The sequence below is a fragment of the Struthio camelus genome, chromosome 26 (genome assembly GCF_040807025.1).
Source record: "Struthio camelus isolate bStrCam1 chromosome 26, bStrCam1.hap1, whole genome shotgun sequence".
In the NCBI taxonomy this organism is placed as follows: domain Eukaryota; kingdom Metazoa; phylum Chordata; class Aves; order Struthioniformes; family Struthionidae; genus Struthio; species Struthio camelus.
In genome coordinates, this window is record NC_090967.1 from 7,194,390 (window position 1) to 7,221,314 (window position 26,925).

Here is a 26,925-nt window from a genome sequence, read left to right on the forward strand (position 1 = left end):
TTGTAATGAACTATATTGGTTTTGTGACAGGGAAATGAAAAACAAATGTATTATCAGTAGAATGGAGCCTACTTTGAATTTTTTTATTATTGTTTGTCTGTGTACTGTTTTGTTTTTTTCTGATCATATTGCTCCCTAAATAGTTGTCATGGAGCTGGAGTGTTTCAACCAATTTTGTGTGACCAATTACCCATCAGTAAAATTAATCTAACTCTTTTGCAGTTATATTTTGAGGCATGATCCATTTGGAAAGCTTTTTGAAATTCTTTATTGGTGTTTAGCATGTCCTAATATTAATGATCGTTCCCTGCACTGGCAGGGTTGTCGTGTATGCCGCTTGCTGTAGTTTGTTCCAGTATGATGTAGTAATATGACTTATGCCATTGAGGTCACTTTTTTCCATGATTCTGCATTCTTGATTTTCTACTTCTGTGAAAAATCTGAGTCAATTTGATTCTTGAACTTGGTAGCAGCATTCTGCTTGTTCAGGTTTTCTCAAAGTAGAAATTCTAAAGGCTAAATAGTAAGCAAAGATACTGAGTCTGGTTGTCAAAGGCTTGGCAGGACAAGATATTTTTAAGTCTGTTTTTGTTTTAGTTTTTTTTTCCCCTACCTGTGACTCCTGCTAGAGAACTAACTGGGCAGTCTGAATCTTTGAAAGTAACCTCTAATACTTTAGAAAATAAGCATTAGCCTCTGTAAGAAGAATGCAATACCTTTTTCCCCCGAGATCAAAAGTCTATATCAGCAATTTCAATGCTTGTTCACTGCTGGCCTTGGAGTTTCCAATACTCCCAAGTCAAGCTTCTCAATGATAAGGGCCCTGCTCTTGGAAAGAAAGAAAAACGAATCCCAGTTTGCTACTTGCGTGGCTCTGTAATAGAAATGATCTTAAATTGAGTGCTTTGACTTATCTTGATGATGGGAAGTATTTCCTCTTGTTTGGAGTGTGTTTGGTAAGAGGTGGAGAGAGATTTAAGAAAACGCTAGCTATAACATTTCGCTTGCAGACTCTGGGTCTCTATGTGATTATCAGCCTTTACTGTTACAAAGACAGTGCAGCACATGGAAACGAGTGCTTTGGCCTGCAGGGAACTTGCTGTTTTTCATAGTTTTCTGTGATGAGCTGCTTGGAGAATGCTAAAGCAGGAGCAGGTAGTGAAGGCTGTCTCCACTTAGCATGTTTTCCTGACGGTGCTGTTCTGCAGTCCTCGGATTCACACTGGATCTCTGAAACTGGCTTTAGTCCTGTCTTGGAATTTTAATGTGCAAGCCAGCCGGCAACTCTTATCAGAGTGTGAGCTTCTAGGGAGAGCTATTAAAAACTCCATGTTAATCATCCCAGGAACTTGATGTAACTGCTGTCTTCCTGCACTTAGAATAGAAGATTATTTTGTGATGCTGAAGTTCTGGCAGAGTGGCAAATGCTGAGGTTTTGGTGACATCCAGTGCATGCTCTGCTGTCAGGTTGCTGGTACTGTTCTGGTCTGAAAACCAGCATCTTCAGCAGTTTGGCATTGAGGCAATAGATTCAGAGGTTGCAGGATGTAGAGTGGATTCTTGATTCCTATTACTTCCCTGTGTTATTGATATTGTAGTGATGTTGTGTTAATATGCACTAGACACCTCCAATAAACCAAGGCAAGACAATATTTCAGCTCTTATCTCCATGTTTGTTATTCAAACATTTGTAGCGGTTTGTTTTGCATAAATTAATACTGACAGAGGGTAGCAGTTCATCAGAACTATCAAGGAGCCCGCATGGATGGATGTTGTTAGCTGTTCTGTGACATTTATGGGTTAAAGATAATGTTTAGCAGCACGCTATTTTGTTTTGGGATGACTGGAAAATGTCCAAGTGGTTCATCCTCTTCCACTGTGCCATGGAGGTTAGAGCACAAGATCCAGAATTCATGACATCTGGGTTTCATTCTTAATTGTGTTGCTAATTTTCTTGGTATCTCTGAACAAAAAGATCTCTAGCTTTTGGCTTGTCCGTCTAAAACTGGGCTGCTGCTCATTTTGAGCTCTTCAGAGGAATTGTTACGTGAGTTCATTGCATTGTCTTTTACCATCTGACTGTTGCTCAAGCACAGGAGTTTACACTTCTTAAGGAGTTTACCTTCATTTTACTAATTGGCTATGGCCTATTGTGCAAGAGTTTTCCTAAGGAACTAGCGCTGTGTTAGAGAAACGTGCTCTACTCTGCAGAGAAACTGGCCAGTGAGATCCGATGTTGCCAAGACATAAGTTAATGTAGAGCAGGCCGGGAGAATTTCTGATATTGATTTTTACCCTTCATAAGTTACTCTGGATGTATAAGTAAGACTGTATATTTGCTACAGCTGTTACGGGAATAACTGCTTCCGATTTCCTATCGAAAGCTGTTACCAACTGGGAGGGAGGGGAAAGAGGGACAAAAAACCCCAGACTCTCTGATGAAAAGAACAGATGCAATATTTTAAAGGCACCAGAGCATACTGATATCTCTAAAACAGTCTATGACTTTAACCCTTAGGCCAGCACACCTCACCACTTCTGTTCAGTAACAGCTGAGCTTTATTTAACGGTGATCTGTAAAGAAAACCTATTTATGCCAATTATAGCTCTATGATAACATTCAAAGATCGCCTCATAAAGGTGTTATATGCTACGTTTTTCTGTTGCTTTGTCTTCCTTACAGCCTTTTATTGCCGCGGTCTGTCTTGGGTTGGAAGGCTGGAGGATCTTGGAGCAGATTAATGGAGATGGAAGGCAAACGTGAACTGTAGGCCTCAGCTCCACAGTGCTTCCTTTAGGGGTTGGGATGTTGTAGTATAGGTTTGATTTATAGCTTATATCATTTCTGTTTTGTGCATTGAGGGTAAGTGGAGTCGTGCTAAACCTTTGTCTTGCTTTTATTCCTTTCTTTCTTATATGTAACTTAACATTTTATAGGATCTGTCATGGACCACCAAGTGGCATCAGAGAACATCAGTTTAAAGAAAAAGAGGAGAGCAACTCTAAAACCCAGAGAAGTAAGCATCTCCTGGGCTGCTTGTGTAACAACAATGGCTGAAGCACAGGTTACTTCATTTCTTGCTGATGAAGCTTTTTTCCTGCATCTCTTCACAATAGACTTGGGGTCAACGTATGCATTTGTGTGTCCCTTTGCTGTTGCAATAAATCGCTTGGCTTTGAAGGAAGAAGTCCTGTAGTATTTTAGCACGTTCACAATCTTTTATGTATAGAGCCACTTGAGAGCTGGGACATCAGTGTTGGGCTGCCTAAGAAGGTTCATCTGCTATCCTTTGTGTTCAGTAGCTTTAATGTAATGTATGTAGTGCTTAAATAAGAGGACTTTTGTGTCAGCACTTAATTCATATGTGACTGGGACTGGGGTACCTACTAGCAGTGCGGTTGCTTCTACAACTGTGCATGCTGTACTGATTTTCTCAAGCAAGGCCATGATTAAGCAGCTTCTTAGGAGGCTTCAAGAATACAAATGCTCTACAGGCTGCATTTTGGGAACCCTGGTGCTAGTGTTTGGCTAATAAATTAAGAGGCCTTAGGCCAGTATAACAATATTAATTAGGATGCTGGGTACCAGCTAAACGTTTTTAGCCTTTTATGCTCCTGGGCTTATGGACTATAAAGGCTGAGTGTGGATTTTACGGTGTAATAAAAAGAAACACATTTTGCTAGTAAAAGAATGAGACTGCAGTAAATCTCTGGTGAAATGAAGCCCATGAAGATGATGTAGGTGATTCTGGGCCTTTGTAAAGAGTATTTATTCTGTTAGCAATCAATTAAAATGATCTGAGTTTTTATAGCTTAATCACCTTTTCAGATAGCCTAGTGTTACTTTTGCTGGTGTGTAAACTTTGTTCTTTGGGAGTCTTTGGAAGTATTGTTTCATTGCGCTTTCCTAAGGAAAATGCTTAAACCTAAAGACATCTTTGTCAGTTGGTTGTGGGGGGGGCTTTTTTTTTTTTTTTTAATTGGAGGTCAGGAGTAAATTTTTGACAATTTGTTAGGCTGCGTGAAGAGACAAAGATTGGATTAGCAAGCTCTGTTGCAGTCTGCTCAAACCCGTGCTGGAGGAGAACTGGTTGGAGGCCGTGCCCTGCTCTGCACCCCACCCTGCTGAGCCACAGCTTTCACCCAGCCAGGGCTTGTAAGGTTGCGTAAACCATGTGCGTCCCAGTGTGACTGGCCCTTTATCTAAAATGAGGAATACTTTTTTTTAAACCACAAAGTGCTTAGCCTCTGGCAAATTATTTAATTCAGTTCAGAAGTCTGTGTCTTGTGAAGACATTTGCGTGCCCACAATTGTAAATCTGTTAGCCTGCTTCAACCCAATTTGTTCGAGGAACAGAGACAGCTGCATTGTCAGTCTCTGCTGTTTCCCCATAAAGACTCCTGAGTGTAAGGGCTTTGCCTTGTAACTTTTAACCAAATTATTAGTGTCAGTCTCCATTTCTGGGCTTGAAAGGAATATCATTTATTCCCCTTGCAGGTTCTGCATCTGTTCGCATGCAGGCCCTGTTCGGAGAGCTGCCCCGATATGGCTGCTACCACACAGCGAATGAAAGAAAGAGTTGCTTTAATTTCACTTTCCATTACAAATGCAGAAATAATTTTGTCAGCTGAAAGGTCACTTATTTTTAAAGGGACTCTGACTCAGAAATGACTTTTCAAAAATACTCCTTGTAGCCAGTAGTAGCTGTTAAATGATCAAAACTGGCGTATTTTAAATTGCATCTTCATTTTGCTCTACTTAGCTTTTCTGCTTCAGTAGCTTGCTCAATGAAAATACATTAGCTAGTTTAATTTCTTTGGCTGTCATGCTGCAGGCTGCTAATGGCAAATAGTCATGGAAAGGAGAAGAGGGACCAGAAAAGATAGGATGGAATTCAAGAGAAATTAGTGAAGCATCTCTTGCTCTTAACGTTTGTATAGATTGCCTTTACTGTCATTTCTCTGAATTAAATCCAATTGAAACTTGATGTCCCTTGGGGTTATGGAGAATTTAGCAAAAAGAAGCTCTAAAGCACCTTTTTAGTTACTCTGCAGGTCCTAGAAATGACTTTGATTCTGTTCAGCCATTAAGGATTAGTTTCTCTTGGAGTGAGTCACAGTACCTGCGTCCTTGGAACTGAGCAGATGACAAGCAGAACAATAAAACTTCAATGATTAAATCCATTTACGAAGTTGAGATGTGGTCAGTCTTTCCTGCCTCTACAGTGGGTAAGACTAATAGGAGTAGAAGTCTCAGAGCTACTTTGCTGTTTTCCCCAAGTACCGATATGAAAGCAAATTTCAGGTTCTTGCAGCTATTCTGTTCATTGAGTAACAGTTCAGTATTCGGAAGAAACCTCTCATTGCCAGTTTGGAGGCCAGTTTAAAAAAAAAAAAAAAAAGTCCCTCTAGTACCTCTTCTCTGTTCTCTTTAGTCTAATGGTCCGCGCAAGGGATGTGAATATGGCTCAGAATGGCTGTGGCTGGGCTCTGTGGGGAGCAGCATGTTCGTGGGAGACTCTAGAAGTGGTGCAAAACGTTAACGAGGCCCTTGTTAGATGCAGAGATTTTGCTGGCCAGGAAGTCTGCGTAGTTCGTGGATCGAGAGATCTTTGCAAACCCCAGAACAGCTTCTCCTCAACCATTTGTTGTTCAGACTAGCTATTTCTTCATTAAGCAGGGCTTTGGGGAATGAGTGTATGCCAGGCTTCCAGGCCTTGCAAGTGATTTTCAGTGTTCCTTTTGGCCTTTGGATTTTCTTTTAAAACCAGTCACTTACTGAAATAATTATCTTCTGTGAAACTATCCTGGCTTTAAAGCACTGTTAGTCAGGTTTCTTGATGCTCAAATCCTGAATTGATAAAACATCTGCGTAATGGTTTAAGAAGCTGTAACCAGTCATCTAGAAGAGTGAACTGGCAAAAATCCAGAAACGGGAATCGTTCTGAAAGGCCATCTTGGTAGCAACAGGGAAAATGAAAGCTGGCTGATAATTTCTTATATTTATTAGGTGAACAGTGTTAATACTAAGAGTATACTATTCAGTTTGATCTTTGTTGTGCATAGCAGTGGGGAAAATTATCAGTGTATGGTGAACATCCTCCATGAAATTAGGGAGACACCAGAGTGTGGTGAGGTCAGGGCTGTGAGGTGCTCAGACCTCGTGCAGTGATTCATTCATTACTCAGCCAAAGGAATGCGCAGCCATTGATTCTGTGGGGAACAATACTCCACCTACATAATTTCATCCTATTTTCATCCTCAAGTGATGCATCTTACTGTGAGGGTTTTTAATCTGTTGCTGTAAATGTAGGTCATACCTACCTTACAAGCTTTTACTGCCTGAGTTTGTAAGTTTTCACCTACAAATAAGCTTATTTTGCTAGGGCAAGTGCAAATGCTTTTGCTGCTATTGTGAAATCTCACTGTGGGGATTGCATGGGCAGGAGACCAGGGGAAGCCAGTGGAGAGACTGAGCCGACAAACATCGCGCTGTGTAAGCTTGTGTTGCTTGCAGAGATTCAGACGACAAGGAGGCTGGGCTGTGTCTGCCTTGTAGTTCTCTGCGGGTACATACAAGCCAATGAGAACTGAAGGTAAACAGCAGACAAACTTGCAGACGGGCCAAAAAATGACTTTGATTTGCTTCCTGGGTAGCACTGCATAAACCAGATTCACCAAGAGCTGGAAGCACTGGCCATGTGCTTTCCCATCGATGATGTCAGGACTGTTCTGGAGGGAAGGTGCCCTGACAGGGCTCACATTCTGGCTGTGAAACTTGGACCTGACGTTCACTGGTCTAAATTAAATGCCTGTGTTTTATTAGATACTAAATACTGGTGGCATGTTGTTATCTTATAGGGCTTGGTTTAACATTTCAGCTGCTTCCCAAGAACTCAAGCCTGCCACATAACCTAATAAGCAGGTGCAAGTCAATAGGAAAATGAGCAAGTTTGGGAAATTTATGGTATTTAGTCATGAGTTTGGTGCTCAGAAGTGCAGAAATGTTGTATATTGAAAGAAAAAAATCCTCAAGCTAAAAAAAAAAGCTGTTTGTGTGATGTTTAGATGAGCTAAAAACAGCAAAAATTACAGATGATCATGACAATCTGCCAGACTTCTGAAGTGGGTCTGCAGTAGGACAGAAGAGGTGTGTTTAATGCAAGTTTGCAGGCCTAGGTGAATTCTAGGTGTGGTGATTCTTGAGAACTGTTTCTCAGTGAAAATCTCTGTACTTTATAATGAGGCAGCAGGTATTTCATAGTCTGACATCTATTCACTGGTTTCTTAGCTAGGTTTGGTCTTAGATGTGTTTTCTCTGTCTTCCTAAAATTTCAATGTGCGTTTCTTTTCCACTCTAGGACATGGTGCAGGGTGAAGAGCACAGATAAAGAAACTTCTGCCACTCCATAGACTGTTCCACCAGCCCTGAGGACTACATGCAGCAGGACACAGGCTGATGCCCTCAGCACATCCTGCCATGGACGGGGGGACGAACTATCCGCAGCATGAGCACCAGCAATCAGGCAATACACTATACAGCATCCTGAACGTCCAGTCCCAGCTTGCCATACCAGCCATGGAGGTGAGGGCTCTGGCAGGTTGTCAGGGAAGTGTAGGGAGAGACTGGTTTGAGAATGTAACCAGAAGGGGTCTGAGCAAAGCAATCCAGCCTGTCAAATGCTAGGAGTCCTTGTGAATATTTACAGGAGCTATTTACCAGCCTTTCTAGGCAGCTGTCCAGGGGCATGAAGTATTGATTGGTAATGCTGGAGGGTTGAGGGCTGTCACAGTCCATGCTGCCTTTGAAGTGGGAAGCGAAAAACAAGGTTGTGATTAAAGTGATACCACTTTAAAAGCTGGCAGATTGCAGGCTCCAAGGGAAAGAGCTGAAGAGATTACACAGAACTGCAAACTTTTTGTTTCTACCTCAGCTTGCCTCTCTGAGAGATGCTAAATCTGTTGCTAATACTAGCTGTATCTTTTTTGAGAGTAGCAGAGCTGAGATGGGATTGTGTTTGCCCTGATATGGTGCTAAAACAGGGCTTGATCCCTCATGCGTTTGTCCTGAACAGGACAAAAAGCAAGTTTCTACCCTCAAATGGCCTACGAGGCCCTGCACTTCTCCATTTCTGTGTAAAGCGCTAGTTTTAAGTTTTGCCACATGTAGGAATATGAAGGTTAAAAAACCCTAGTGGGTGCTCTCACCAAGTGCATGTTTCTTCAAACACAAGTTATCACTTTGGGCACAGGAAAAAAAGGACAAATGAAAGACTCATTTTTAGCTGAGAAATAAGATATTACAGTCATAGGAAGAATATAATGGTACATGCTGAGCTAAAACTTTCTGGTTAATGCTGGCCACAGTTTCGGGGAGGTGGGAAGACAAAAACGGTGGTTTTCAGGCATTTATCTATGCAAGCTAATTTCAAATTAATAAGATTGGTACTCACTTTCCACAAAGGCTGAAGTTAAAGGGCTAGGAAAGCGGAATGATCCTGTTGTCTTTCTGGAGACAATAACAGCAAAGTAGATTTAAAAGCTGAAACTAGAGTATGGGAGAATCTCTCCTAGAATCTCTCCTGCTATGAGAGATTAAAAATCACCTCTGCTTGTAGCAGGCACTGAAGCGAGGGGAAGTCCTAAACCTCTGACCTCAGACTTGCAGCTGCAGGTAGTTGTGCTAGTCCTTTGCTATTGTAACTTTTTTTGGTTTCTGCTTTCAGAATTCCATGCTGGTTGCAGATTCATGGAGTAACTGCTACCCTGCCTCTTTCCCAACTTCATCTTTCCCAAATGAAAACCAGTGAGTGCTGTTCTCCTTTATACAATACCCCTCTGCTCTTGCACACCCCATGATTCAACTGTTTCTTTAGTGCTTTCCTTGTTTACTTTATTGCACTAGCTGATGGGGAAATAATTGCATCATACTGATCTTGTGGCATTTCATAAACTGCTACATCTTGGAAAAAGCAGCAAGCAGCTTTTGTTTAAATTAAAAAAAAAAAAGTTTGATTTCCGGTAAACCTGGAGGCTATTATGAGGGAGGAACAGCTTCCTTCTAGCATGGATTTGTTATACTAATGGAGTTCATAAAACACCCCCTTAGCACAGTCTAGTTGAACGAATATGTCATACAGTCTCTAGCCTTATACAGGTCAGAGAAGAAGGTATTGGTGCCAGGTGGTAGACTTATAGCTGTAGCTATGTAGATTATAGCTATGTGATCTATACAGCTATTGCTGTGTAGATGACTAGAAGCTAAGTACTACCATCTCATGTCTGTATTGACAAATATACACAGCCCCTAACTGCACAAACAAGAGTTTATAAAGAGTCATGACTTTTTTCCTCTAGTTATAACTGATGTTTTGCACTGATAACCTCACCCTGCAAGGTGTGAGGTGATGAGTATGAGCTCGTGTGAGAAATTATGACTTCCTTCGAAGTAAAGCTATCTAGTATACAGCATAGTTTGGCGCTATAAAGCGCGGAGTTGCAATGGGTTTCAGTAACCTTTGGGTAGTAACAGTGGCACTATCTGATGGGAAGAAACATAAGCCATGTGTCTTGTGTTTTCAGTCCAGAAACTCATCTAGAAAACTTTGTGTCATAATTCTGGCATTTTGGAGGGCTCTTTGTGTAACGATAAATACTGTTCTTCCTTCTCCCCCTTTATGATGAACCTCTATTCTGGGTAGGGAGGAAGGATGCTGGATATGACAGGAAGCGTTTGGGGTACTAGAAAGTGGCGTTGTGCCAGCACAAAGTGACTTGGATTGGAACCCTGATGTTGGAGCTGGCAGATGCTGGTTGTTGGGAAGAAGGTTTGAAGGCTAGTTGGCTGCTGTTTTGGTCTCTTTGTGAATACAGGGAGTGGCACAGGTATACAGGATGTGTTTTTATTTAGGTCAGAGGTGGAAGGAAGAAAAATAAGAGACATAGAACTTGATGTCATGAGCTAATACCTGTTCCAGGTGCGTGACGATTTAGCTTTTAACATCCTTCCTAAGAAGATTTTTAGCATCTTAACGGAAAAGTGAAGATATCTGCCTGATGAGTGTCTAAGTTCTAGCTGAACCATCAGCGATGAGAATCAGCTCCTCTGTTGGAGACCTTTTTTCCTCAATATTAGTTCTGCTTGCTTTCTTGCCCCGGTCCACCTCAGTCTGGAAAATAAGTTGGCCAGTAATGATAGGGTGAATAGAATAGGTTCTTTATGTAAGAACAGCAAGAACTTGTCATGCTGGTGTTGAACGGAGTTCTGCCTCGTTAGTTGCTCCCCAAAGTGAGAATTTGAGAGACATTATCAGATAAGTTCAATCTCTTTGCTCTTAGCTAGTCTGTCTATGATTGGAAGAGGGTGTACATTTTGAGCATGATTCCTGTAAATTACACTTTGTGAATCCTCAAGAGAGCTGTAACAGAATTTCTGTTTTGCTGTATTGAACCACAAGATTAGATTGTGTTTATCTATTGTGTTGGGTTTTTTTTTTAATCTTTTTTCCTTGACCATTAGTTCTTGTTTGGCCCCTCACTTTCTTCCCATTTAAGGCTTGTCTTTGCTGCTCATGTCAGCTCTGCTGGAAACGTTATAGCCTTGATCCTGCAAAGACATGCCTATATTTAATGCAGACGTAAACTTGTTGACTTTGGTATAGTTACGTTTGGGAATGAGGCTCATTGTAGTGTTTACTTGCTAGAGGATGATTTAGCCAAGGCTGCAGGTTTACCTTCCTGTTTTTCATATCATATCTCGATAATTATAAAAACTACCTTTCAGGTGAAATTATATTTCACAAAAAATAAACAAGTCTGTCTTTTTATATTTGAAAACTGCAGCTAGATCTTTTTAGGTGGGGTTTAGGGTTAGGTGGTGACAGCAGTAGTCCTGAAAGGGACAAAAAAAAGGAGGAAAAAAAAAAAGGGAAAATGTAATTTTAAAGAGTTGTAATTATGGACTGCATTATAAAATAGGGAAATGCAGATAGAAATAGTTCAAACTTCTCTTCAGAATTCTTTTAGAAGAAATCTCATTTGCAAGTGGCTGTGTTTGGACATGGCTTATTCTCATAGCAACAGCTTTGACCTGAAGCAGGTTTTTCCTGTTTCTTTTCAATACTTTCATGCTAGAGAATTTATTTAAAAGATACCAAAGCTTCTGTCTTAGTTTCAGATTTTCTTAACCTGGAAAAGTAAACAGTATATTAAAACTTGCCAAAAGAACAAATGAAGTTCAGATCGCCTGCAGGGAAGAGTTGGAGGGCAGTTAATTTCTGAGGCAATTACCCCGAAAGAGCTGGGCTGCTTTTACAGCAGTAGGCTCAATACATTCCTTGCTCCAAGGGAGCCTGGGTCAGTCCAGGTGTGCTGTTGGAAGTGGCGTCACACACGTCTGCAAAAAGTATTTCTCAAAACTTGGAGCAAAGCTTTTCTCCCCAGTTTCCAAAACACACAACCTCCCCCTTTTCCTGCCATTTTCCTGCCCTTTCCCACTTTTCCCTTCCTGTGGAGTATAATAAAGTAGGTTTTGAAAAACATGAATTGGTCTAATGACGGGGAGGAAGAGTACCTAGATCAATGCTAGGTAGCCTGTGACCTGGCCAGCCTGGCTCTGATCATCTGCAGACCTGAGAAGTGGAATTTGCATCTCTGGATGGAGGCTATAAGATCAAAGCATAAAGCCTGGCCAAAATGCACAGAGGAGGTCTCCAGTGAAATTACAACATGGCCCCAGAAGGGCTTCAGGTACGCTGGACACATTTATTAGCAGCTGGGGGTAAGGCATATGAGGCAGGCACTGTATCATAGTTGTTTAAACACAGGCTGCTATAGCAGGCTTAAGCTGTGGATGGATGGATACCTATCTCCCGGGAAGGATATGTGGTGCACTGGCTCACTTTTTGAGATGTGGATTCCAGTAAGAGCTTGTCCCCAACGTATTCCTGTGGACTGTGCTGGTTGAAAACATGAGCTTCAGGAGAACTGGACGAAAGGATCAAATTCTTCCCTCCCCTCTCCCCCTTCTGGGTTGAATGAAATAGCTCTGCCCTGGGAACCACAGGCTGGACTGACATCAAGTTGTTTGTGCGAGTCAGATGTCAGCTCAGGTTTGCCTTACACCAAACTGTTCCACTGCTGCTATGTTTAGAGTGGGTGGCAGCAAAAAACAATCTTGGTATTTAAAGCAATTGTCTGAACTTGATATAATGCAAAAATGCTCCCCACCCAGCTCATAACGTCACAGAACTTGGGTATGAAAGAATTTCTCTGGGCCATCTGCTTTATTCCTTCGTTAGGTGTAGGATACCTCTCTGCAGTAAGACATCTACTGCTTGTTCTGTTCTGAGCTTTGCACAGCTTAATGTACTTTCCTTCATGCTTTCTTAGAGAGAAATAGCCCTCTAGTTAGATTTCTAAATGTTCTTTTTCTTACAGCTGAATCTTTGGGCTTGGCTTTTTTGGCTTGTTTTGTGTGGGGGGCAAGAAGTAGAAGCTTATTTTCTTAACCTGTGCCTGTTGAAGGACATGTGTACCTGGGTCAGCATATGTAACCTCTTTCACATAATTAAAGGCTAAATTTGAGCTGAACTTAGCTCGTGACCCAGATTCTCTTTTCCTCTTTTGTGAAACAGAGCTTAAATAAAAGTAGGAGACCAGCATTCCTTCTCTTTTTGTCCATTTGATTTCTTTGGGGATGATTAGCTTTTCACGAGAGGAAAAAAAAAAAAAAAAGTGATGTAGAAGCTGCCTGTGTTGTAGTGGAGCGTGCCTCTTCCAAGGGGCTGATTGCAGATTCCTGTGTCAGGCCGAATGCAGCCTCTTCTTTCTGAAGAACACAGCACGTCTCCAAACTTAACTTTAGTTTCTCAGTGCAGTATAATTTCTCTAAGAATTTACAATGAAACATTTAGTCATTTGTGTTAAAAGGCCCATTTTTGTTCAGGAAGATGATCAGTGCTGGCTTTCTGTAGCCAAAAGAAGTAAAATAAGATGGCTTCAAACTCTCTAGTGTTAACTCATTAAACTCTGATCTCAGTGCTACGGTTAGAGATCAGTTTCACTGGACCAAATGATAAGCACATATATTTAATTATTATGAGGTTAGTAATCAATACAGAGCCTTGATTGCTTCAAGAGCCAAAGTCTTTGGTTAAGTTGAGTCAATGGCCTGAAAGGGACTTATTAACAGGTTTCATATAACTGTTGTTGGATGGGCCCCGAATGTCCACGTCCCTGGCTTGCTTCTGAGTTTAATTAGAGGGATTTTGGCTCTGGGATGGGTCAGGTTAGCCAGAGTGCGCCTCTCCATGGGCGAGTTGAGCATTGCTGTGATAGGATGTGGACTTACAATATCGGAGTTAATGACTGCAGGTGTTCTCTCCTAGTAGCCAGGACACCTGGATCCTTTTCTAGTGCTGCATCTTGATGTCAGATCTTAGTTTAAGTGTGCAAAGGGGCAGTCTTTTTTAAATCCGGTGTGAATAAATCCAATGTGAATTTCCTTTCTAAAACAATGACCTTTAGTCAGCCTCGGAGTGGAAGCTGTTACCAAGAGTAGCTTCCACGAAGCAGTGTGTCAGTAGCTAAATACCGAAAGGGTGAGCAGGCGCGTACAGGGCAATCTTGCTGTGAGGTTATTTTCACACTTTTGCTTTGGCAATGCAGCAAGGTTCACATACTTGACTCTTCCAATTACGCTGGTTTTTGAGATATAATTAAAGTTAACCTGTCAGTGGCTTTATGCCAGCTCTTCAAACAAGAGTGAACATTCTTAAGTTCTTACTGAATGAAAGGCAAAGCACAGTACCAAAGGTACTAAAAGGACTTTGGCAAGCACTGCCTACTTAGTTGCTTTCCGAAGAGGATCTCAAAGCAGTGCATTGAATTGCTATTTGCCCTTTTTTTCTTCTTACCGAGTCTTGAAATTGCATCTGACACTTGCTGATTTGAAAACCAAGATTAAGGGATGCAGAATAACATGCTGAAGCTAGCCATTCCACGACAGGTTAGGCCAGGCAGAATTGAGGCTGCCTTGGTCTCCTTCATGTTGCCTCCACTGACTCTGGGAATCTGGTGAAATAGGTTATGCTTACTCTTCTGGTGCCGGTAGTTTTCCCCTGGTTAGTTCATGTTGGGGCTGCACAAACTCCTTTGCTTCTGCAAGAGAGAGGGTGAGACCACACCAGTTTCAGCTTTAAAGCAGTTTACACAAACTTTTCCTGTGTGTAACCCTATTAATTCCCAGAATTTGTCCATAGCTTTCAGTTTGACCCAATAGGTTAGGAGGAGCCAAGGGCCAGTTCTGGATAGAGCTATGAAGTGCAAGGTGTGCTAAATCCACCTCTCTTTGCATTTGCACCCGGGTAGGTAGCTGTTTCAGTGTATCTCCACAGTAAGTAAAACAGTGGCAGCATTGATACAGGAAGGAAAAAAAAAAAGAGGGGGAGGGAGCTGAGACTTTTCCAGGTCATTATCTTTAGTGATGCAAAAAAGAGGAGCAAAAATGTATTTAGCAGAGGGAGATAACTGTGTAGGTTTGCAGATAAATACATATGTAAATGTTAGGCATGGTGTAGTAAAGAACTGCTAGCCACGTATGACGTTTTTAACTGCTTAATAATACTTTGGTGGTACAGTCCCTCCCTAGCTCTGCTCCTGGATAGTATTTCTTCTTAAATTTTGTTTCCCCTCCCTGCCACCCAACCTCCTCCAGTGACTTGTTAAAGTTTATTTGCTGTGGGTTCTGTAACCCTGGCATTACAAAAAAACGTGTAACTTGCCACAAAAGGAAACCAATCAGATAGGGTGAAACATTTTAATGGTTCCAACATGAAAACGTGTTGGGTGGCGATTGCCCAAGCATTCTGCGTGCGCAGCCCTTACGGGAAAGATTACGAAGCACATTCCTTGCTCCTGCAGGAGAGGGAAAGGGCTTGTGTGTGTAATAGCAAAACCAGAAGACAGTCATGTAATACAGACCAGAGGCTACTCCTGAGAAGGAGGAGAGGGAACTCGTCTGATTTTGCAATTCTTACCTACTTTCTGTTCAGAGGCAGCTAGTTCTGGGGGGAGGGAGGCAGGAGGAAGTGCTGGCATGTGCCCTGCCCAGGAGAGAGTAATCAGAAGATCTCTGCTTTTTTCACTTGTTTGGCAGTAGTCTTGCTTTGTAACTAGGTAGTGATCAGATGCATCCATAACGCATCCCTACAAAACCATGTATGGGCTAATATTTTTGTCTAATAATTCTGCCTGTCCCTATCTCTTCCATTTTTATCTCTTTTTAAGCTAAGATCACACTGTATCTGACTGATGAAATTCCTTGTCAAGGATGTAAGAAGGGAGGTGTTGTCTTTCCCTTTCCCAGCGTGCAGGCTTGTCTGTGTTAGTTTGTGGGGCTTCTTCAGCTCTGTGACCTGAGCTAGGGTCCAGATGTGATATTACTGTGAAACTTAATGCTTGTGCTTACGTACAGCGTGATTGTCAGGTTCCATCACACCCGTCAAACACTTGGCACTGGAACGTCTCGGAGGTTTAATTTTGTTTTGTTGTCAGGATTGAAACATTATTTAGTCCTTCAGGCCCTTTTTATCCAAGCAACCTTTCCCAGTTTACACAAATTGTTGAGAATTGAATTCTTAATCTTATGATTGTGGTACAACTTTCCAGACTCTTACAGTAGTGAGTCTGAGAAGTAGCTTATAATTTGTAGATTTATTATTTTGCCCTGTAGATATCTCTTCTGGATAAACACAGCTTTTTAAAATCAGTCTCTTGTATGTGTCATCTCATATTAGCTCATTCACCGCTGATGATGGAGCCTGAAGCAACCTGAGAAATTCTCAGGACTGACAGGAAATAACTGCTTTTCCCATTTCCTTACAGGCAATATTTTAATTCCCCTCACGATTTTTATGAGAGTTCCATCAGCACATCACATTTATCGGATACAAACTATGCATCTGTGGACCCCATTGACTTCTTACCAAAAAATGGTGATTTTCCTCAGGTAAGTACATAGCTACCCGTGTCTTTGGGGAAAATTGGTGCTTTATGGTGATGGCCTTTGTTTTCTTTAGGATTGTGCTACAGAGGGAAAAGGAAGAGACTGGCAATGTTGTCTTATGTTTGTCTAGCACATGATAGGAATTGTGTGTAATTGGGATAGACTCTCTGAAAACATATTTCAGAAGCTTTGCATTGCTTCAGTAGTGCTTATCTGTGATAAAGTCATTACTTCTGTGTTTTAAAATTGTTTAACATAGACACTGAAAGTGCATGAGAGAATCCCATTTAGAGGAGGGTATAGGTAAGTGGGAATTTGAAAATGCTTCAGTCAGCTAAATCATTTGATTCATAGAACTCTGTTCACTTGTATATTTTGCATGTGCTTTCTCACTAATTAGAAGGGGTGGATTCTTGAATAGTGAGTACTTATGGACTTCATCAGCTCTATGCTTAACAAACTGAGATTCAAGCCAGTTCATTTTTTGTGGAGTTGGTGAGGTGTGGGAGGAATAGTCACCCTGGTTCATTTGTTGTCTCTGTCGGCCAACAGAGTCTCATCTCGGGGATCTCACTGGCTTGGAAGGAACTCATTCCATAAAGTTTTTGAAACGTTGACACTTGCTTCTGGCAGTGTCTTATAAGGTTGGCCAATAAAGACTGGGAAGCAGCTTATTGTGTGACAGAGCTGACTTGGAATAAAGGAAGGACTACATCCTTTTCAGGAGTTAATTGAGATACTATCAGTGTCTGGCAGTTGTGTTCTTTGTGTTAGTTTTATCTTTCCAGCATCTGAAGATGCACAGTGAGCAAAACTGCAGAAGGTTACCCTGCTTCAATCTATCAAGGCAACAGCCAAATTGAATGAACCCCGTAGTCTCAGCCCTCTTATGTCAGTAAGTTACTGCACCGGTTATCTGGGAAGCATGCAGGCGCCGAGCAGTCCCACTTCCCCCCTTGGGCAGGCAGAGGTCCTCTGTGCTTCAAAGCCATGCTGGAAGGAGCCAAGGTGAAGCAGTGCAGACTGAGTTAATGGAGGATCCCATTACTTCCAGTCCTTGACTTGTATCCTGAGCATGACTCTCCCATCAGACAGGAAAGGTGAGAAGGAGCAGAATTCTGGCAGTCCTTTGGGGCAGGCACGCGTACTTCGAGCCATGTTCAGAAGCTTTTTAAATTAGACGGTCCTGCAAGGGGCTTATGTTAGAAATTATAGAGTGTGGGTTGTTTTTTTTTTTTTTGTATGCTTACAGTCCTTAAGTGAGCCCTGATTTACAGGTGGGCTGGGGGTTCAGCAGTTGCTGGCATGCTGGACTTTTAAGGTCTCACCTGAACTGCCCAGAATCATGGCCTCTCTTAAAAATGTTCATCTACTTTATCTAAAAGTCAAATGTGTTTCGTTAAAAGTGTGTGTGTGTTTTGTGTTTTTTTTTTTTTTTGTCTAGTCACAAAGAAGCCAGTGGGAACTAGCTAAGCTGAAAGTCACACCTGTCAACTTCAGGTTTATGATTTAGTTTGATAGATAAGCACAGGGACTCTATTCAGATTTGTATGAAATGGAGCTGAGTTTGATTTTTTTCCTCTTTTCTGTGTTCAGGTGAAGACTGGCATTTCTAGATGTTTCACTGTGAATTCTAAGCATGCCCTCCAACATAAGCCCAACTTGCTGAAAACAGTGCAAGGGGGGCACAAGGATACACTGGGACATCATGTGTGTATTTTGTGCCAGCATCATGCTTTGACACACGGAAAAAATACTTCAGTAGGCCCCATGAAGTTACTGTGTGCTTTTGAATGTTTCTTTTATTTTCAGTAACTGCTCAATGTCAAGACACGTGTAAACAGAAGCTTATTCCTTCATAATCTGTCTCTTCCTGCATGATTCATTCAGAGATGCCTCAGCCTCTTGCTTTGTATGGGATGCGATGTCATGAACATTGGATCAGATTGCTGATTACAAGCTTGATTACAAAGCTGAGAACATCTATTTAGAAACGTTGTGTGAAATGCATTTATAGCAGCAGAGAAGAACAAATTGATACGTTTTTCCTCTTTTTGATTAGCTATAGAGGGAGATGTGTTAATTCTCTCTAGTTGTGCTTTTATTTTCTTGGACAAGCCTGAGGATAGCTTTTGAATCTCCTTAGGGCTCTGATTTCTGCAGTTTTGGATTTGCATACCCTGAGAATTTGAGCCATTTGAGGTGAGCCACTGATGTGGTAGCCCAAGTTCAACTCCTTGGGCAAGACTGCTGGAATTGCCTCACTGGTTTAGTGCGCTTCAGTCCCACGACAGGGCTGACTGCTCCAGGGAGGCTGCTGCGAGGTGGCTTTGCCTGTGTGAGCACTAACGCAGTGGTCAGTCACTAGGAGCTGTTGCTGGGACAGAATCCTGTTATTGACCAGACTCTGACAACTGGATAAAACCAGATAAGTGAATGAATTATAATAGCATTGATCCTTGCCTCCTGCAGAATTAATTGCAGAAGGAATGAGACAGAAACGTGATCTCATCAACCTGTGGAAGCCATTTAACAGGCTGCAGTGGGGAGAGGGAGAAGGGTCCTCTCCATAGGTTTCAGCTTGCAGGTCTGGTGTAGCTTGGTTGATGGGTTTAACGGGAAAGGGGCTTAATTATTTCTTCAACTTATGTATTTTCTAGTATCTAAGTGGTCAATCAGCTTCCTCTCCCTGCTGCATCACGGAAATTGATCTTAGCCAGCTTGGCAAGAGCAGATTTTGGAGACCCTTTATGAGAAGGAGACGCATCTCTTAAGTGTTGGCTCTGTAATATAGAAGCAGGAGGGCTCTGAGACAAACCAGACATAAATGACCTTAAATGATGTCCAGAACAAGAAATGATTCCTGTGCCATTCTCAAGCTTTCAGAGAAGTAACACGAGGGAGCAAGGTGATTGTAGGCAGTTAGACTTTTGCTTTGACCCATTCCAAGGCAACTATTGTGAGACTTTTCCCATTACACCACATGCATGAGAGCTCTTCTAGTTCAAGAATAGAAACAGTAAAGTGCTGCCTCTGAATCGAACATTTACAGGAGCCAGTTTTTTTGCTCAGATACTGCTTGCCATGTAAAAGCAGATAGTGCCAGATGTGTTCCCACAATGAAAAAAGCATTTTTATGGGTGCTTTTTCTCTCAGTGTTTCTCTGTAAGCCTGTGCACTCAGCATTACTGCCTGGGACTTTCTGGAGATTCCCACAGATAACCCAAGACAGTGGTGTCACCCTTTGAGCTCTGAAACTGAAAAACACTGAATAAGACTTTTGTCAGAGCTGTGTTTTCCAATATGAAACTAATCTGATAAAATTAGTACCTCAGAGGGATGGTGTCTGTCTAGAGCTGTCACAGTGCAGTCTGACACGAGTGCTTGCTAGATGTCTAGTATGACAGTGCCCATCAATGTGAAATAACACTAGTTTTGTGCTCCCTTGTCTCTCAAAGAAGCGTTTCAATCTGAAGTCACCCTGCAGCTCAACCTGCTGGCTCTGCCTGCCGAATTCCTGAGCCAGTGATGCCTCACGCTACAGATCAGCCTCTCCGAGCGCTCAGTTCCTGATTGAGCTCTCTACATGGTTTGCTCCTAGCACACTGATATATTAGTATGCGATAAATTGTTAATGGTGATGGGGGACTGTTGCAACCATTTGTGAACAGACCTCATCTGTTTCTAGAGAGCCAGTGGGTTTGACTCAGCCCCTGCATTAGGCGTTTGAGGATTATTCACAGCAGGATCTGGAAGTGCTTTGCAGATAGCTTCCCTTGTAAAAATGTTTGAAAGAGACTTGGATAGCTAATGCTGTTTTAATTTGTGGTTTTCCCCCTCTTTCCTGGACAACTGTCAACAGAGCCAATCTTTCTGGTCCTGCGACCATTCCACATAAACACTAACATGGAAGTCACTTGATAAAACCTAGGGCTTTCCTAAACTACTAGTCACTGCTCATCCAAAGAAAAGCTGATGATTTTTTCATAGGAGCCAGAATTAGAGCCTGGATCTGTTAGAGCGGCACGCAATTAACTGGAGGCAGTGGCCTCCATCTGGAGTCATCCAGGAGTGTCCTGGAGCTTTTTCATCTCTTGCTTCAACAGTATTTTCTACTTTACTGATTTCTAGCTATCCCAGATGCCAAACTGTTAAATATTAACACTCTGCCTAGAAACCCGAAATACACCATTCGGGACATGTAGGAACCAGCTTGGGTAGTTGCATCTTTCCAGGTGACTGTATAGGAAAGTACCTGTCTGTACGGCACTCTCTGTGTGCGGTGGCAGGAGTGGCAAATCTTGTTAGGCTTTGTGCTGTCACAACTGTGCCAAGACAGAAGAGTGAAACAGAAGGGAGATCATGAGGAGTTCACTGCAAGCTCTGGTAAGAGATTCTTGATTAAATCTGTGGTCACTGGGCGGACAAGGTAGATTGGGTACCTATGTGAGAACTGTGCTGCCTTCATACGGCGAGATAGGCCATTCGCTCTTCCTTGCCCAGATACTAAAATCCCATTTATGATATGGTAGTTGAGCAGCACTGGAGAGCTTGCTATCCCTTGGGGTCCCAGAGCTTGACTTGTCTCAACACACTGCTAGTGCTTAACTTTTTGCAAGCTATCCTGGGAAGGTAGAGGAAGGAGATGAAAGCGTCGTCTCCAATTTAGAGTGAAGCTTTGTGGGTCTGAATGTGATCCTTATGTGAGTGAGCTTTGACAGCGAGCTGGTGAGCACCCCCTTCCCATAAGGTACTTGCAGCCCTTCTGGGCTGCAGTGGGATTCCAGCCTGGCCTTGGACTGCATTAAACATGTAGGTGGTTTTGTCTCTTTAAAGGGTTTTCCAGGAATGTGCGTGATATTGAAAATGGATTTAAAGGGTCTAAAGAGCAAATGACTAATGATTTTGTTGAGGTATTCACGTAGTAAATGCTTTCTGCGGGTGGGGATGAGCTGAGACTGGTCATGCCTTAGATCTGGGGACACAACAAGAGCATTCAGAGAACAAAAGTCTTTTCCTTCAGCGCTAGCGTTTGGTTCCCTCCATCTTCTCTCCGTATTTTGTTTGGGAAGTCCTCGGTTGGACCTTCAGAGTGTAACACAAAGTCTTTGCTGGCCAGAGGGTATCATGATTGGGAGTTGCCACATTTTTTAATTATCCTAGGAATTCCTTTTTAATTGATTCATGAGCCACTGCCACTTCAGTCTGGTGAAAAGTGATTTCTGTTTGTATCTCAGCAGCCTTGTTGAATGCCTTCTGCATATTGGAAAAGATGTTTCATTTGCATGCTCAGAACAGCCTAACGAGAACTTGAAATCTGTTTCCTCCACAACATTTTTGGTTTTTGGCTTGCTGCAGGGTGATTCATCCTTGCTGGTCTGTTGGCATTTTTAATATAAACAAGTGGCTTAAATTAAGGTTTAGAAAATAGTTATATGAGGCTGTATTGGGGTCTGATAGCATTTTTGGATCTTGGGAACTGTTGCCCTTAGTCAAAGTCTGGCCCAGACCATTAGTGTGATCTCCTTATAGAAGGAGTCTACTGACTGCAAATGTTCAGGATATTTGACTTCAGTCAAAATCCTGAAGAGAAGCAGGATTTCAGTTTCCATAGCTTTTCTCACTTTCTCCTATTTTTCCCTCTGGCCTCAAAACCTGAAGTCTTGGGATGTGGCTAAGCCTAACTGATGTACTGGAATTCAGTGTTAGCTTGTGGTAATTCTACTGCACAGCCTTGTTATGATAAAAATATCTGTCTTGTGTTGCTGTTCATAAGAGCTGTTAATTACCACAACAAAACACTAAATTTGGGAGGTTTCATCTTACACATTGGGATCTAATGTTCCCCGGCAAGTGCATGTTTTGAGCTGCAGTCTGCCCCCTGAGCTTTATGATAAAAGCAGAGCAACCTGTTCTAGAAAAACATAATGTCACTTGAATATTTCCTGCCCTTGGCCACCACAGGTTTTTCTTTAGATTTCACTGTTCTATCCTGTTTAGAATTATTTAAAACACATGACTCTGCCCATTTCCTCTGAGCCTTTTGTTATCTAAAATGGTCTCGCCCTTAGACTGTTTCTGATAGTCAACCCCTTTGCTCAGCTTCATTTGTCTTATTCCTTGTATCTGTCTAAAACAGGACTTTTCTCTGAGCACACACAGGCCTCCTCTTATTGTTTCGTTTGTCAGAAAATACACTGAAAAATAAAGCTCCTGATTTTTTTGCAGCAGGACTAAGCAGCTCCTGTTGGCATGTGTGGAAAGTACGGACGTTCAGCGGCCCTGCAAGTGAGCTCTACAGAAACGCGTTCCTTTTCTCCCTCAGTGAAACATCTCTACTTAAAACTGCTTTGGCAGGAAACTCAGTACCCTTTCTAAAATTTAAGTTGTGCTTGAAATGAGGAAGGAGGTCAGTCAGGGCTGGTTTAGGCTGTGGAGGCAGGGAGGAATTGGCTGCTCTTGGGTACAGTCATTTGCAATAATGCTGTAAAGATGCAATTACAGCCTTGTTTGATCTGCTGTTCATAGTGTTTGTGATGTGTGGGGGACATGTTAATCATAAACTGCCCCCCCCCCTTTTTTTTTTTTGCTACCGCCGTCTTGGAATGTCTTATTAATCTTGTTGAAAAGGGGGGAAAAAATTCTCAACCTACTCTTAAAAAAAAAAAAAAAAAAATTGTAAAAGTGCTTCAGTGCACAGAGCTATGGTGATTTAAGAGAAATCAATGTAGCAGTTATTAAATTATATGAAAGACTTGGTTCTGAGTGAAATAGAGCGCTTCCTGGAATAAGAAACCACCTGGAATTTCCTATCGCTGTCCTGGAGTTATGTCTAGAGGGAATACAGATATTAAAATCAATTTGAAGACAATTAACTGGCTCTGGTACCTTTGAAGGGTTTTGTGAATAAGTTGCTTTACATGCTTGTGACTTTGTTTTTGCGCTTCAGGGTTGGATTTTGGGCTCGAGTTAATTGTGTTTTAAAAACACTTTCAGTGAGACACCTCACGCTTACTTCAGGCTTTGGTTTAGCAAAATCATTGCGTTGATTAGAACAGCTCATCTGACCTAGTTAAGTAAATATGGTTAAATTGTGTTTGTAATTATGGTGTGCATTCCCCCACAGGAGAGCTATAAGTGTGGCTTTTGTGCGTCTGCAGCTGCCCTGCTGTCTTATCCTGGGCTCCTGCATTGTAGAGGCTCACCCTGTGCGGAGCGCCCAGGTGATAACACATCAGATAATGCACTTTGGGATGATTCACCTGATAACAAGGCCACGCACCAAACTCAGAACTGAGTAAGTGTTGCAATTGGCATACAAAGAGACGAGGGCATCAGACAAGGTTAAAAGGTTTGGTTGCTTTGGTTACGAACTGCATTCGGTGCAAAGTAAGCTGCTGTTTGGAGCTAGCCAGATCGGTAGCTGCTTAGTCCTTCTCAGCGCCCGAATATTGTATTCACAACTAAGGGCCAATCCAGGCAGGTGCACAAACAGGGGCTGCAATTCTTTTCTGAACTGCAAGGCTTAGCCACCAGCATAAAATTCATCTGACCAAGTGTTTGGTTTGTTGTGACTATCTTATTTAGTCACTGAGGTGGTTACTGAGAAGGGAGGGGCACGTCTGGGATGCGGTTGATCTGAAGCAGCATCCTTTTGGTTGGATGAACTGTACTTTAGGAATACATCTTCCTCTTCCATGTATAAAAGGAGCTCTTGAGACTAAATCAGATGGGGATATCGTGCCTGAGCGAGAAGAATTCTGCTTTCAAGGCTGAACTGAATTTGTTGTCGGTCGCACTGCGCCACTGATTGCAGGGGAAGCAGGAGCTGGCCCGTGTGCCTGTGGGCTGGGGAAGGGGTACGAGGGCCTGGAGGAAGACCTGCCCCGGATGGCTCCTCTATTCAACACTTGTTAGTTTTCATCTGTATTGTTAGCCTCAAACGTAGGTTATGCCCAGCTCCTAGGCAGCAGGGAAGGCATGGAAAGCAATAGAAAACTACCTTCTGAAATTCTTGGCAAACAGTTTTCTACCTCCTCCCCTTTATAAAGCTAACAAAAGCAGGAGAAGCAGTAGTCTGAAACATGGCGTGCTCTTAAAAAAAATGCCAGTATTGTAACTTAATAGCAGACCACTGGGAAATGTTTTCAAATAGATGTTTTAATTCAAAGCAGAATTGGTCTGAGTCAGTCAGATCAAGTGGGTCTCTGTCTCCAGTTCTGCTGCTGGTGACTATATCTCCTAATTTGTAATGTGTAAAGGTTTCTATTCCGAGGGATGCCTCGGAAACACTCTTTCAAACGCCCTTCACTTCTGCAAATTGAGCCCTGACGCCAATGGTCCTACCACACAGTCACCATGGTTAATATTGCCTCCAGGAAGAACAGTTTCTTTGGTCAATTTTTCTTCTCCTGCTCACATATGTTGACTATTCCCCAAATTAAAGCATCTCACTGCCTATTGCCATGCACTGATTCCTTCCAGTTTTTAACAATCACCTGCAAGAGTTTGCTCCTGCCCTTCTCCCCGTTCCCTAACAAATAGCAATTACCTCCCAAATTTCCAGTCCTGAAAGGAGAGAGGTCCTAACAAGGTTTGCTGATCCTAATCCCTCCCACACCCCCATACACATACTGTTTTTCAGCTCTGATTATAAAATGCCTACCAGCTGCTGTGTTATCCTTGCTTTAGTGTCAGCTTTAAAAATAAAGCATTTGTGGTCTCGACTTGTCAAAGCCTCTCTGTGCACTTATTCACCCTACACCTTGCTTCCTTTTGCTCACTTTTAAACTAGAGCAGAGGGTATCCTATGCGTGGCAATAATGGTTCTTTTGGTTCTCAAAACAGCCAAAATGCAAAGCAAAGCCTTGTACCCAGCTGAGTAAAGCCAGTCCTGTTGTGGAAACAGGAAAAGCAAGACTTGGTCTGTACGATACATACACTCCCATCTTTCGTCCCTCTGAAAAAAACAGTTATTAGGACAAACTGTAGCGTTTAAATATTCAGTACTCTTCCACCCCATTAGTCACTCTTAGACTTATTTTTTCCAAGGCACTAAGGACCTGCTGTGATCTAATTAAATATCCTTTGCACTGCTCAAACGTCCATCCAGCCTGTGAAGTTGCCTGTTTACACAGATACCAGGAGTTTCACTTGTAGAGACATTCAGGGGCCTGATATTTTTTTCACAAGCGTCTCACCAGGTCAGGAAGCTGAGCCTAAAGTGTGCTTGGACATTTCTGAAAGTCTCATCTTTAGGCAGGTAAGTATTTCAGGAAATTTAGTTCCAGGCTCTTTGGTTGCTTGAGGGTGGCAAGCTACCAGGTCTGCTCTACAGATATGTTATTCTATATTGATTTGTATGTTACACTTTCCTGAAAGTTCAGCACATGCTCTCGGGAAACCTCCAGCAAGTTCCTATCCTATAGGTCAGTCATTAAAAGATTGCAGCTGGGATTGGCAGAGACCTCTGGAGATTGTCTGGTCCAACCCTTCTATTCCAGCAGGGTCACCTAGAGCATGTTGCCCAGACCATGGTAATGCTGTGAAGGTTACCTAACAAAGTTCATGCAGTTAACTGGATTTTACATTTCAATTTTTGCTGAAAAAGTCCAATTAGTATTGTGAACACTAGAATAATTCTGCTTTCCTATCCCTGTTTGTCAGCATGCATCTTCATGGATTAACTCTAGAGAGTGGAAATGCTGTGGCATACCTTGTCTCCTAGGACAGGTTCTTAAAATACCAGGTGGTGGTTTTTCAGTCAGTTATCTTATCTTCTGTGATTATATTATTGTGGTATTACGAAATCAATTTAGCGGTCCTGGTATCTGTAAAAGTGTGATATGTCTTGCTTCCTCTTGGCACTCCAGTTTTGTTACCTACATGTTACTCTGGTTGTCCACTGAGAGAAAGGGAAGAGGAAATAAGCCACCTGCTTTTTAAAGGTTGTATAAATAGCAAGATCTTGGTAGTCTTAGGCAAGAGTTGGTGTTTTAAGCAAGCTTGGTCAGACAGCGAGTCAGTCACCAGCAAGTCAATAATTAAGATGTTTAAAAAAAATGTATCTGGCCTCTTTACTTCGAACGTACTAAAGCACCTATCCCAAGCTCCAGGGCACTACCAGATAATTAAATACAATCAAATTCAGATAAAAGCAGCAGTGAAAACCTCCTGCCTTTCTCCACCCCAAACCAGCTGCCCACAGAAACCAAACTCTTCATTTTCACCACAGTTCCTGCAGAATGCATCTCCTTTAGCAGCACTCATGAAACGCCTCTATCCGCAGCTTTTTTTCTTTAGTTAGAAAAGTGAAATAACTTGTTGTGGGGTGAGAGCTGCTCAGGCTGCTATTTCTTAGCCTTCTGCACTGCTGCTTCTCTGAGTGTGGTACGAGGATCTACTCTTCAAGTAGTCTTAAAGTGTCTGGGGAAAAGCATTTTTTTCCTATTTACTTATTGACTAAAAGTCTTCTAGGCTAAGTTTTTTGCATGGTGGACCCTGGATCCTTGTTATTCTGAGCTATCAATAATCCCTGTGGAAGCCCTGTGCCGCAGATGGGCTATGTCGTATGCCCAGGCACCAGACCCAGCTTTCCTTAGAAACAGTGAACCCTTGTCTTGGGTTTGCGTTCTGCATGTGCATTTTTCCAGGCCTGGGACTGAGTGTGTTTGTCTTGTAGGGGACTGTCCTCTAAGGGCAATGCATTGTGACTTGAAACACTGGCTCCCTCCTCATCCAAAGGCAGGATGTTGTAAAGTAAGCAAAGCAAAACACCTCTGGTTGGTTTCCCCTAATTCTCAGTGTCATTAGAAAGCTCCTTGCTTTCTACTCAGAAGCTTCTCTCATCTCATTTAGGCCTTGTAAAGACTTTACTGTCTTCTGTAGCTCCTTGCTCCTAAATTCTTTGTTTTTTGAGA

At 42.3% G+C, this 26,925-nt stretch overlaps 1 protein-coding gene across 6 annotated transcripts in view; it reads left to right on the top strand.

Moving 5' to 3' along the window:
* Window positions 1-26,925, top strand: part of SBNO2 (strawberry notch homolog 2) — a 70,415-nt gene that overhangs the window by 7,539 nt on the left and 35,951 nt on the right. The window contains exons 1-4 of one of the 6 annotated variants that reach the window (XM_009667696.2): window positions 2,936-3,017; window positions 7,362-7,585; window positions 8,727-8,806; window positions 15,886-16,009. In XM_009667696.2, coding sequence (XP_009665991.1) covers window positions 7,460-7,585; window positions 8,727-8,806; window positions 15,886-16,009 — 330 coding nt within the window. In that variant the 5' untranslated portion in view covers window positions 2,936-3,017; window positions 7,362-7,459. Of the gene's footprint in view, window positions 1-2,935; window positions 3,018-7,361; window positions 7,586-8,726; window positions 8,807-15,885; window positions 16,010-16,780; window positions 17,107-17,602; window positions 23,304-26,925 lie in introns of those variants that run through there. The other 5 variants (XM_068919622.1, XM_068919623.1, XM_068919624.1 and 2 more) reach the window with 5 other exon arrangements.